Genomic DNA, 13395 nt, shown 5'->3' with positions numbered 1-13395 from the left:
CTGTCAGCCTGTCAACATAGAGCCCGCTTTGGATCCTCTGTCCCCCTCTCTCTGCCCCTTCCCCACTCACGTTCTCTCAAAAATAAATCAATATTAAGAAAAAAAAAAGAAATGCAACTCAGTACAGCAATGTGTAGACCCATTATTGAACAGAAGATCTTGGCCCCAAATCAAAACCCTGATGGATAAATGCTCATCTGCATATTTAAAGTCAAAATAAAATGTTTGTAGCTTGTATGTATCACTTTTAGGATTGTCTGCTGTAACTAGATTTTAAGATTAGTCAGACACCCTTTGGTCCTAGTCCCTTAGTCCTACATAAGTAGCACCTACTACCTAGAGACGTTTCTGGTAAACCCAAACCTCAAGGAAGGCCACTGTGGGTCCAAAGAGGGCCAGCCTCCGTGGGGTGCTGAACCAGCAGTGGAGTGAGCCAGAGAGGTGAAGATACTGGTGAACTTGAGCGATTCTGGGGCTCCCAGGAGGTGGTGTCCCAACCGTCCCTGGCCGCGACACCCCTTGCTAGCTCTGTGGGCAATGATGCTCTGTCTGCACTTTCTGGAGGTGTTCTGCTTTACAGGGCACATGACTAGTGTTGAGAACATAAATGACAATAATAAAAGATGAAGTTCACAGGCAAGTTCCTAATGGAGATGCATGCAATAGCAGATGATGTCTCTTGGGCTAAAGTGGCTGGCAATAAAGTACGTGGGGAGGAAAAGAGCTGAATGGAAAAATGGAAAAATGAGATTATGCTCAAGAAATAAAACTAAAAATGTGAGATTAGAGACACTTTGGAGGTAAAAGCTTTCTCCATAAAACCATATCTATAAACTGAATTTTATACTCAGATCGCCTTTTGCCACTAGTTCCAAACATATTAATATGAGTACTTCAGCTTTCTAAATTCTGACGCTAGGCATCTCATGTATACATGCATTCATTATATCAGTTCCCCAAATGGTTATTTATCCCAAAATGCTGATCCCCAGAAATAAGAAAGGAACTGCGGGTTCCTTCCATGCCAGGCTAAGGCTCTTGCTGTGAGTCTCAGTCTGTTGTCTAGAGCACCCCGTGGTCTTCTTTGTTGTGTAAACTACACCTATGAGAATTAACTCACTTCCCATTTTTGTGCTTTTGGAGCAGGGCTGGAGCTTAAAGGTACTTGTGAAACAATGTGTGTGCTGATGCCTCCTAGATTTTAAAAATTCTGTATCTCAACCTCTTATAATTATCTCACCCACACCAAAAATTGGGAGCAGTATATCCAGGGACCCCTTTTTTTCTCTGAATCTTCCCAAAGAACTCCATCCTTTTTTGTAAAATAAACAATTATCTTTTTTGCACTCATATTTCATCGGCTTATATAGCACTAGAACATGCACTTAACAATCCAAATACCACTGACATAGACTGGTTTGGGGACAGATACAACTGTCCCTTGGAAAGCTTGTGACCAAACTACTGGGAGCAGAGAAGGCACATGGGTGAACCACAGAGGCTGCTGGTGAACAAACGTGTTGTGGGGAGCAGACAGTGCATCATCGGTAGGATGGAGACCATGGCTACCCGGCCAGTGGGGTCAGCACAGGTGGGCTAAGGGAGCTATGACTATATGTGCTTACTGAAGCACCATCTGCACAGGCATAAACAAAACCACAACGCAGAGTACTAACCACTATATGATCACAGTGACATAAACAAAACCAAAATCAAAAATAAGAAAGGGGCGCCATGGAGCACCTGGGTGGCTCAGTCGGTTAAGTATCCAACTTCAGCTCCTGTCATGATCTCACAGTTCGTGAGTTTGAGCCCTGCATTGGACTCTGTGCTGACAGCTCAGAGCCTGTAGCCTGCTTCGGATTCTGTGTCTTCCTCTCTCTGCCCCTCCTCCGCTTGTGCTCTGTCCCTCTCTTTTTCCCTCTCAAAAATAAATAAACATTAATAAAAAATGTTTTTTGAAAAGAAAAGGGCGCTTGGGTGGCTCAGTCAGTTAGGCATCTGACTTAGGCTCAGTTCATGATCTCGTGGTTCTATCTCCACTTTGGGTGAGCATGAGCCCTGCTTCTCTCTCTCTCTCCCTCTCTCTCTTTTTCCCTCTCTCTGCCCCTTGCTCACTCATGCCCTCTCTCAAAAAAAGAAAGAAAGAACTCAAGCATTCATAGATCGAATAGATAAATAGCCAACTGACTGACATTACATCCATATTATGGATCAATGTAGACAGGAATACATTTCTGTGTAGATTAACCTAGAGGGATGTCCATGAGAGTTTCAGGCTATTAAAATCACACTGCAGAGTGATAATGAATGGTATGATCCTATTTGGCTAAAAGGAAGAAATAATGGAAGGAAGAAGAGAGGGAAGGATGGAGGGAAGAAGGGAAGGAGGAACAAGGAAAATAGATTATATATATGTTAATATAAACACTAAGAAGTCAATAAAGAAATGGAAGGATTTAATGCAAAGTTTCCTCAAGAGAATAAGATGGGAGAAGGTAGATTATTAACTATGCCTTTATTTATCTCTATGTTTTACTTGTTTCAGTGATCATACATTACTTCTTTAATTAAACAGTCTAATGAAATGAAGTAAGAAAATTAAAGTCAATTGCAATGGAGTAGAGCTGGAGAAAAAGGAAAAGACTTTTCTAAAAAAGTAAAAAGAGCCTGAGGCATTTTCATGAATAAATAGTACCAGGTTCCATCCTGCAGGGCGTACCCATGAGCCCCTGGGCTTCCCACTTCTCCTTTCTCACGGGTGCAGCCTGTGTGGCCAGCTTCACCCAGCTTCTGACCCATGTGGTAAGAGCCCACCTCCTTCACATGGCCACCAGGGTTTTTCAAAGTCCACACACATGCATTATGTGATTCCTCTGTCAGCGGACCCAAGAGGAAGCAGAACATGAACAGTCTTACATAGAGCAGAGGAAACTGGGACCAATAGGCAGGGATGTGCCCAAGATCATGCACTGGTTCCACAATGCACCATGGTCATATACCACCTGTCCCCCTTGAGCCTTGTCTGGTCCCATAGCCCATAGACACAAAGGGAAAAGGACTCACCTGCAGGAATTTAACTGATTTCTACTTCTAAGCCAGGGGTAAGAAGCAAACTTACCCGCAAACACTCAGCTATGAAACAACCAGAGGTTGTGATGGTGGCTGTGGTAATTGTAAAAACACCTTATTTCCCTTTGGTGTTTTACAGTTGGCAAAGTACATCAAGGGCCATGGCATTCATAGTCGTGGCTGAGATAGCCCAGTAACTAATATTCTGCCCACATTTATGGATCGACTAGGTCATGTTTCTTGAATGTTCACCAGGTATACCATTAGGTTCATTTGAGTTGAGGAAATTGAGGCTCTGGCGGGTTCAGTGACATGTCTGGAGTCCCCTGCCTCATATGCAGAAGAGGTGGGACTCCGACCCAGTCATGGCTGTCGTCAGGCCCAGGATTCCAGGCCTGCTCAGGTTCCCTGTGGCAGAATGATAGAATGACCCTGCTCTTGATGTTACAGTTGTATATCTATCACAGCTTCCATAGGCCTGATGCTTGTTTAGTTGGTGGGTTTCATTCTAACACTTCAAACCAGGAAATGCAAACGTTTACATTTATAGCCCTTTGGTTCTGTTAGTTTGGTCAAATTGGTGTGATATTTACAGATCAATAGTAAAATATGCAGAGGTGAGTAGAACCCCATGGTACTTAACCTTTCCTTTACACAACATGCCGGAGAAAATCACCAACATGAGGCCTCGGTGAGCAGGGCCAAAAGTTCATCGCTGCTGAATAACTGCTTAATTAGATACCTTTCGGAGAACTGCCACTTCTCAGAAAGGTCAGCCCTGGCTGTGACAGCTGTGTAGATATACACTGGGACAAAGAGGCGGATGTTGCATATGATTAGAACCAATGAATTTTTAACATCTTGGTAATGATGCTCTCTGGCCCTGTATCTTGATGAACTGATGTATTGCCATGGGGTGGATAAGAAAGAGCAAATAAAACAGCCTACTACAAGAATAACTTGCTTTTCTTTTCGTGAGATGCATAAAACACTGAGGGGGAGGCAGATGGATCTTGAAGAAGCAACACAAGAGACAGAGACACAGAGACAGACAGATGCACGCACACACAGATGATTCCTACCCTGAGCACTAGAGAACAATATCTTCCCATTAGTTTCTCTTTATTGTACTGACTTTAGTGGTGACACAGCAAACAGTGGGCTGTGTTTCATTTACACTGAATAATAAAGAGCCTTCATTATTTATTAAGCATGTACTTATAAACGTGTATTAATATGTGTATGACCCTTGCTCCTGTTCTTATCTCTCTCCCTTGGGAGCAGCAGTTCTTCGACTGTAAGACCCTGGCCAGGGTGGTCATGAGGGCCAGCCAGTGACCTGCCAGTAGATTATGAGCTCAGGGTTAATTAGGAAGTCTAAAAAGCACAGATGAGCAGTTTTTCAATTTGAAAAGAACTCATCTTCTAAAACCTCCCTTTATTAAAAGAGAACATTAAAGCTTGAAGAAGCCACCTCGCTCTGGAGGTGCTGGGCCCAGAGGATGTCTAGGGCTACAGGATTGTCACTAAAATTACTCGGGACACAGTAGAGGCCGTCTAGAGGGGCATGAGGGTGGCCGGACTCTGTTAACATGCAGCTCTGTTAACATGCATTCAATGCCTAAAATAAATATGTTAGTGGCACCAAATGTACAGGTTCTCTGTCTTCCAGAGGGCAGCATGAGGTGGCCTCCATGGACCCTCAGGGCCTATCATCCTTGGGGTTTCTGGTTGGAAGCTAGAAGTGTCCACTCTATGTTGGTTTCAAACTGGCTGGAGGAGAAGGGGGTCAGGCTAGCCATCTTGAGCGTGCTTGGGAAGGAAGGGGGCCACTCACCATCTGCAGGACATCAGAAGAGACCATCTGCATGCAGCACATGGCTGTGGCCAAAGCACACACGATGGTGGAGAGGACATTGAGGGCACACACGCTGAAGAGGAGATCCTGTGAGAGAGAAAAAGGCAGAAGAAAGTCAGTCTCATCCTGACAACTCAGAAGGCAGATCCTTAGCATTTCCATCAAGGTCCAGAAAAAGTGTGGCCAATTGTTACCCACTTCATGGAGGTTTTGTTTTGTAGCTTTTTGTTTGCTTCATAATCAAAACTGGACTTTAATAGAGACACATCTGTTTATTCTTCTACAATGCTGATCAAATTATTAGATACTAAATGATATATTTCACAATTTTGATCATGATTAGGCAGTCACTGTCTAAGAAAATCTTGGAATCACCAGCATTTAAGCGGGTGGGCAATCTTTATTAATTATAAAATGTATCTCAAAATTAAGTATTTAATAAAATGCCAAGCTTTCTTTCTTTCTTTCTTTCTTTCTTCTTTCTTCCTTTTTACTGTTTATTCATTTTTGAGAGACAGAGAGAGATAGAGCACGAAGAGGGGAGGGGCAGAGAGGGAGAGACACAGAATCTGAAGCAGGCTCCAGGGTCTGAGCTGCCAGCACAGAACCCTACGTGGGGCTCGAACTCATGAACCATGAGATCATGATCTGAGCCGAAGTCAGACACTTAACTGAGGAAGCCACCCAGGCACCCCTAAAATGCCAAGTTTTTAAATTAAGCTTTTTACCTTGGGGTAATGGTAGAATCACATGCAGGTATATAAGAAATAATACAGAGAAATCCTGCATACTCTTTACTCAGTTTCCCCCATGGTAGCATCTTACAAAACTATAGTGAAATATCATAGCCAGGATTGATGTGGATGCAGTCAAGAAGAACATTTCCATCATTACAAGGCTCCCTGCCCCATGTTGCCCTTTCATTGACCAACATACCTCCTTCCCCCTGTTCCAGCTCAACCCTTGTTAACCATTAATCTGGTCTCAATTTTTATAATTTTGTCCTTTCAAGAACCATATACAAGTGGAATCATATAGCATGTAACCTTACTTTTTTCACTCAGCATAATCCCCTGAAGATTCATCCATGCTGTTGCACGTATCGTAGTTCATTCCTTTTTACTGTTGAGCAGTATTCCATGGCTTGGATGTACCCAGTTTGCTCAATCAGGCACCAGATGAGAAATATCTGGGTTGTTTTCAGTTTGTTGGCTTATACAAATAAAGTTGCCATTAACATTTGCATACAGGTCTTTGTGTGACCATAGGTTTTTATTTCTCTGGGAAAAATGTCCAAGAGTACAGTTGTTGAGTCACATGGTAATTGAATGTTTAGTTTTATGAGAAATTGCCAAATTGTTTTCCACAGTGGATGAACCATTTTACGTTCCTACCAGCAGTGTATGAATGATCCAGCTTCTCTGTTTCCTTGTCCACACTTGGTATCACCATTTTTATTTTAGCCATTCTGATGGGGAGTGTAGTGATATACCAATATGGTTTTAATTTATATTTCCTTGATGGCTAATGCTGCTAAACATCTTCATGTGTGCTCAGTTTTTTAAGTTTATTTATTTTGAGAGAGAGAGAGAGAGAGAGAAAGAGAATGAACATGGGAGGGGCAGATAGAGGGAGAAAGAATCCCACATGGGCTCTGCACTGTCAGCTCAGAACCCATGTGGGGTACAAACTCATGAACCGTGAGATCATGACCTGAGCTAAGTGAAAACAAGAGTCAGACGCTTAACCAGCTGAGCCACCCAGGCAACCCTATGTGTGCTCATTGGATATCTATGCCCTCTTAGGTAAAGTGTCTGTTCATACCTTTTGCCCATTCCCCAACTGCACTGGATGCATTTTTATTGAGTTTTGAGAGTTCTTTTTGCATTTAAGATCCTGCTCTTTTGTCAGATATGTGGTTTGCAAACATTTTTTCCCAGTCCATAATTTGTTTTTTAATCCTCTTCACACAAGTTTTCACTGAACACAAGTTTTGTAAATTTCATGTTCACAATATCCAGCTTACCAATTTTACTTTATGGATTATGCTTTTGGAGTCAAGTTTAAGAACTTCTGTCTAATCCAAGATTGTGAAGATTTCTGGGTTTTCTATCCTGTTCCATTGATACATATGTATGTTTTTGTGCCAGTACCATAATGTTTTGATGACTATAGCTTTGTAACACAGCTTGAAGTCTGAAATTGTGATGCCCCCAGCTTTGCTTTGCTTTGTCAAGATTGCTTTGGCTATTCAGGGTCTTTTGTCCTTCAATGCAAAATTTAGGATTGTTTTTTAAATGCTGGTGGCATTTTGATAGGGATTGCACTGAATGTGTAGATTGCTTTGGGTGGTATAGACATTTTAACAGTATCTGTTATTCCAATCTATAAGCATGGAATGTTTTTCCATTTCTTTGTGTCCTCTTCACTTTCTTTCATAAGTGTCCTATAGTTTTCAGAGTATAGATCTTTTACCTCTTTGGTTAGGTTTATTCCTAGGTATCTTAGGGTTTTTGGTATAATTGTAAAATGGGATTGATTCCTTGATTTCTTTTTCTGATGCTTCATTATTGGTGTATAGAAATGCAACAGATTTCTGTACCTTGATTTTATATCCTGTGAGTTTGCTGAATTCATGTATTAGTTCTAGCAAATTTTTTGGTGGAGTCTTTCAGGTTTTCTACATAGAGTATCATGTCACCTTTGAATAGTGAAATTTTGACTTTTTCCTTCCCAGTTTGGATGTCTTTTATTTCTTTTTGTTGTCTGATTGCTGAGGCTAAGACTTCCAGTACTATGTTAAATAGTAATGGTGAGAGTGGACATCCCTGTCTTGTTCCTGACCATTGAGTAAAAGCTCTCATTTTTTTTCCCAATTGGGTATATTAGTTGTGGATCTTTCATATATGGCCTTTATGATGTTGGGGTTCATTCCATCTATCCCTACTTAAGAATTTTTATCAAGAAAGGATGCTGTATTTTGTCAAATTCTTTTTCTGCATCTATTGAGAGAATCATGTGGTTCTTAGCCTTTCTTTTATCAATGTGGTATATCACATTGATTGATTTGTGAGTATTGAACCATCAATGAAGCCCAGGAATAAATACCACTTGTGGTGACTAATTATTTTAATACTGATGAATTAAATTTGCTGGTACTTTGTTGAGAATTTTTGCATCCATGTTCAGGGATACTGGCCTATAATTCTGCTTCTTAGTGGGGTCTTTTTCTGGTTTTGGAGTCAATGTAATCGTGGCCTCCTAGAAGAAATTTGGGAGTTTTCCTTCCATTTTTTTTTTTGGGGGGGGAGGACAGTGTGAGAAGAACAGGTATTAATTCTTCTTTAATGTCTTGTAGAATTCCCCTGGGAAGCCATCTGGCGACTTTTGTTTGTTGGGAAATTTTTGATTGCCTATTCAATTTCTTTTCTGGTTATGGGTCTATTCAAACTTTCTATTTCTTCCTGTGTCAATTTTGGTAGTTTGTATGTTTCTAGGAATTTGTCTATTTCTTCCAGCTTGTGCAGTTTATTGGCATATATTTTTTCATAATCGCTTATAATTTTTGGCATTTCTGTGGTGTTAGTTGTGATCTCTCCTCTCTGATTAATGACTTTATTTATTTGAGTTCTTTCTCTTTTCTTTCTGACAAGTCTGGCTAGGGGTTTATAAATTAATTTTATTAATCTTTTCAAGGAATCAGCTCTTGGTTTCATTGATCTATTCTGTTTTTGTTTGTTTCTCTTTCGTTTATTTCTGCTCTAGCTTTTATTAGTTCCCTTCTGCTAGATTTAGGTTTTTATACTGCTCCTTTTCTAGCTCCTTTAGGTGTAAAGTTAGGTTGTGTATTTGAGACTATTCTTGCTTCTTGATACAGGCCTGTATTGCAATATACTTCTCTCTTGGACTGCCTTTGCTGCATCCAAAGGGCTTGGACTTTTATGTTTTAATTTTCCTTTGCTTCCATATATTTTCTAATTTCTTCTTTAATTTCCAGGTTAACCCATTCATTCTGTAGTAGGATGTTTTTAACCTTCCATGTATTTGTGGGATTTCCAAATTTTTTCTTGTGGTTGATTTCAAGTTTCATAGTGTTGTGGTCTGCAAATATGCATGGTCTCCATCATTTTGTACTTGCTGAGGACTGATTTATAACCCATTATGTGATCTATTCCAAAGAATGTTCCATGTGCACTTGAAAAGAATGTGTATTCTGCTGCTTTAGGATGGCATGTTCTGAATATAACTGGTAAGTCCAACTGGTCCAGTGTGTCATTCAAAGCCATTGTTTCCTTGTTGATTTTCCGCTTAGATGATATGTCCATTGTTGTAAGTGGGGTATTAAGGTCTCCTACTATTATCTATTATTAATTATCTATTATTATCAATGAGTTTATGTTTGTTATTAATTGATTTATATACTTGGGTGCTCTCAAGGTGGGGGCATAAATATTTACAATTGTTAGATCTTCTTGATGGACAGACCCCTTAATTGTGGTATAATGCTCTTCTTCGTCTCTTGTTACAGATTTTGGTTTAAAATCCACTTTTCCAGATATAAGTATGGTTACTCTGGCTTTTTTTTTTTACATCCATTAGAATGATAGATGGTTCTCCATCCCTTCACTTTCAATCTGCAGGTATCATTAGGTCTTTATAAAATAAGTCTCTTGTAGGCAGCATATAAATGTGTCTTGTTTTTATTTTTAAACATTCTGATACCCTACGTCTTTTGATTGGAGCATTTAGCCCATTTACATTCAGGGTGATTATTGATAGATATGAATTTAGTGCCATTGTGTTACCTCTAAAGTAAGTATTTCTGGTGATGTTCTGTATTCCTTTCTATCTTTGTTGGTTTTGTTACCCTTTTCCCCAAAGAGTTCCCTTTAATATTTCTTGCAGGGCTGGCTTAGTGGTTACAAACTCTCTAGTTTTTGATTCTCTGGGGAACTCTTCATCTCTCCTTCTATTCTGAGTGACAGGCTTGCTGGATAAAGCATTCTTGGCTGCATATTTCATATTTTCCCATTCAGCACATTGAATATATCATGCCACTCCCTTCTGGCCTGCCAAGTTTCTGTGGACAGATCTGCTGTGAATCTGATCTGTCTTCCCTTGTAGTTTAAGGACTTTTTCCCCTTGCTGCTTTGAGGATTCTTTCGTTGTCTGTGTATTTCGTGAATTTGACTATGATATGTCTTGGTGATGGCCAGCTTTTATTGAATTTATTGGGAGTTCTCTTGCTTCCATGTGCTTCTTGGATTTTCACATCTGTTTCCCTCCTCAGATTAGGGAAGTTTTCAGCTATAATTTGCTGAAATAAACCTTCTGCCCCTCTTTTTCTCTCTTCATCTTCTGAGACTCCTATGATATGAATGTTATTATGCCTTAAGGAGTAACTGAGTTCCCTAAGTCTACATTCATGATATAATACCTTTATTTTCCTCCTCTTTTCAGCTTCATTATTTTCTATAATTTTATCTTCTATATCACTGATTTGTTCCTCTGATTCGTCCATCCTCCTTGTCTTGGCATCATTCAGGCTTGCATCTTGGTTAGTGCATTTTTAAACCATGCTGCCTGCTCCCGGGTTTCTGCCCTCCTTCCTCATCAGAGCACTGCTAAGCCAACCAGGCGCAACCCCAACAGCAGCATGGATCTCTAAAACTTTAGTCTGTTGCGTATAAAGACTTGAAATATTCAGCACCTCTCCTTTTCCCATCAATGGTTTTTGGGAAGGGTTTTCTTGTGCAGTGCCCTCTGCATTTTCACTCTTTTTTCACTCTTTCTCTCTCACTCTTCTCGCAATGATCAGGGTTTCCTCCCCTCCACAGCACCCACAGTTCTTTTCTCCTTCAAATCAACTTCCACAGTTCCTACCTTCCATGAGGTGGTCATTTTTCTACTTGTAGATGTTCAGCCTTGTTTTCTCAGTCCTCAGATCAATTCCTTGGGTGTTAAGAATTATTTGATATTTATCTAGCTGTGTTTGAAGGATGAGGCAAGCTTAGGGTCACCTTATTCCTCCACCATCTTATCCACTCTCCCCTGGATTACTGTTATGGTAATTTTGGGGTAAATATCCAGTAATGTGATTACTGGATCATAGGGTAGTTCTACTTTTAATTTTTTGAGGAACCTCCATACTGTTTTCCAGAGTGGCTTCACCACGTTGCAATCCCACCAAAAGTGCAAGAGGGTTCCTTTTTCTCCACATCCTTGCCAACACTTGTCATTTCTTGTGCTTTTGATTTTAGCCATTCTTACAGGTGTGAGGTGATATCTCACTTCAGTTTTGGCTTGAATGAAATGTATTTCTTACATAAGAAGACTTGAAAGTTGAAAATTACTCCTTGATTGTTAGGCTGCAACACAGATGTTGTATTAGCAGGCATGAAAACGACATTACTTTCATTGTGCATCTTCATCAGAGTCGATCTGTCTTTTGAATCTTTGAGGCCAGGCATTGACTTTTCCTCTCTAGCTATAAAAGTCCTAAATGGCATCTTATTCCTATAGGCAACTGTTTCTTCTCCATTGAAAATCTACTATTGAATGTAGCCACCTTCATCAATGATCTTACCTAGATATTCTGAATAACTTAGTGCAACTTCTACATCCACACTTGTTGCTTCACCTTGTACTTTTATGCTATAGAGACAGCTTCTTTCCCTAAACCTCATGAAGCAACCTCTTCTAGCTTCAAACTTTCTGTCCGCGGCTTCCTCACCTCTCTCAGTCCTTGTAGAACTGAAGAGAGTGAGGGTCTTGCTCTGGATTAGGCTTTTGCTTAAAGGAATGTGTGGCTGTTTGATCATCTATCCAGCCCACTAAAACTTTCTCCACGTCAGCATTAAGGCTCTTTTTCTTTCTTAACATTCATGTGTTCACTGCAGTAGCACTTCCAATTTCCTTCAAGAACGTTTTCTTTGTATTCACTAATTGGATGACTGGCACCAGAGCTCTAGCTTTTAGCCTATCTCAGCTTTCAACATGCCTTTTTCACTAAGCCTAATCATTTCTAGCCTTTGGTTTAAAGGGAGAGACATTCAACTCTTCCTTTCACTTGAACACTTAGAGGCTGTTGTAGGGTTATTAATTATCCTACTTTCAATATTGTTATGTCTCCAGAAACAGGTAGACCCAAAGAAAGAGAGAGAGAGAGAGAGACAGCACACACCAGAGAATGGCTGATCAGTGGAGCAGTCAGAACACATACATTTATCAATTCAGTCTGCCGTTTTATATATGGGCATGGTTTATGGTGCCCCAAAACAATCTTAACAGTAAAACATCAGAGATCGCTGCTCACAGCTCACCATAAAAAATATAATAATGAAAGTCAAAATATTGTGAGAATTGCCAAAAGGTGACAGAGACATGAAGTGAACAAGTGCTGTGGGAAAAATGTTGCCAGTAGACTTGATGCAAACAAACCTTCAATACAGTATCTAAGAAGTGCAGTAAAGTGAAGCACAATAAAACAAGGTCTACCTGTAAGGATATGGCCTCAAATTCAATTTTACTCATTCAAAAATGCACAAAATACTGTACATACTCAAAAAGCTATCAGGAAAATTGGATCTTTCACCTGAAAGACCATGGCACTAATGAGGTTAGTTTCAGTGATCTAATCAAGGGATTGACAAATCCTCAAGAGGAGGTGGGAAGTATTGCATTTCCTGACATGCATCATACATGCATGAGGCATGTGTCCACATGACTTTCTATTCAGGGAGCATTCCCAGAATGTAATTCCCATTACACATGAACCCACGTGTTATCTATCTCATCCTTTAAGAAAGTTCCCCACTCTCCTGTAAGTCATTATGATCACAAAGTCTTTCTGCAATCCCTTTCCCACTCATTTGTTCTCAAAGCTGACTTGTAAAATAGCCAAAAAGGAGGGCGATTATGATAGTATAGGGGACAAAGTTAACATACCATGTTTAAACAAATCCCCAAGGTTAAACTGTTCAATGACAATGTGAAGACAGAGAACTGAGTCTCGTTTTTCAGATTTGTTAGCCAGAAATGAGCAGGGCTCAGGCTAGGGCTAATTATTCCTCACTCCTGAGGGAAAGCTGTGCTGATTACTCTGAATAATGTGGGAACAAGTGCTACTCTCAGACCTGTGTGAGCACATCTGAGAATAGACACTGTTCTCTAAACCTTTTCTGTGGTTCTTTCCCTAGACTCCAATAGTTTCTTTACGTGCATGGGCTAATCATTATCCAACTGAATACTCCAGAGGGAACCTCTAAAGACTCCAGAGTTCTCTCCCCTCCACTATCCTGTCCTGGGAACTCTAGTCCCTAGGCTTTAGTCTCCCTAGGACTTTCAGCTTTGTGTCCCCAACTCAGGGAGTCTGTAGGGATCCTTCTGAGTCCCCCTTCCCTGATCTGTGACCTGGAGTCTTTTGAGGCTGTAAGCTGGGACATTTACTGACCATATCACAGGGA

At 40.4% G+C, this 13395-nt stretch overlaps 1 protein-coding gene across 2 annotated transcripts in view; it reads right to left on the bottom strand.

Moving 5' to 3' along the window:
- The window catches only part of ENTREP2 (endosomal transmembrane epsin interactor 2), a 454786-nt gene that overhangs the window by 23622 nt on the left and 417769 nt on the right, over positions 1-13395 (bottom strand). For both annotated transcript variants that reach the window (XM_047864023.1, XM_047864025.1), the window contains one exon: positions 4910-5017. In XM_047864023.1, coding sequence (XP_047719979.1) covers positions 4910-5017 — 108 coding nt within the window. The remainder of the gene's footprint in view (positions 1-4909; positions 5018-13395) is intronic.

The sequence above is a fragment of the Prionailurus viverrinus genome, chromosome B3, assembly GCF_022837055.1.
Source record: "Prionailurus viverrinus isolate Anna chromosome B3, UM_Priviv_1.0, whole genome shotgun sequence".
Classification (NCBI taxonomy): domain Eukaryota; kingdom Metazoa; phylum Chordata; class Mammalia; order Carnivora; family Felidae; genus Prionailurus; species Prionailurus viverrinus.
Note: the sequence above shows the minus strand (reverse complement) of the source record. Positions and strands in the feature narration are given on the sequence as shown.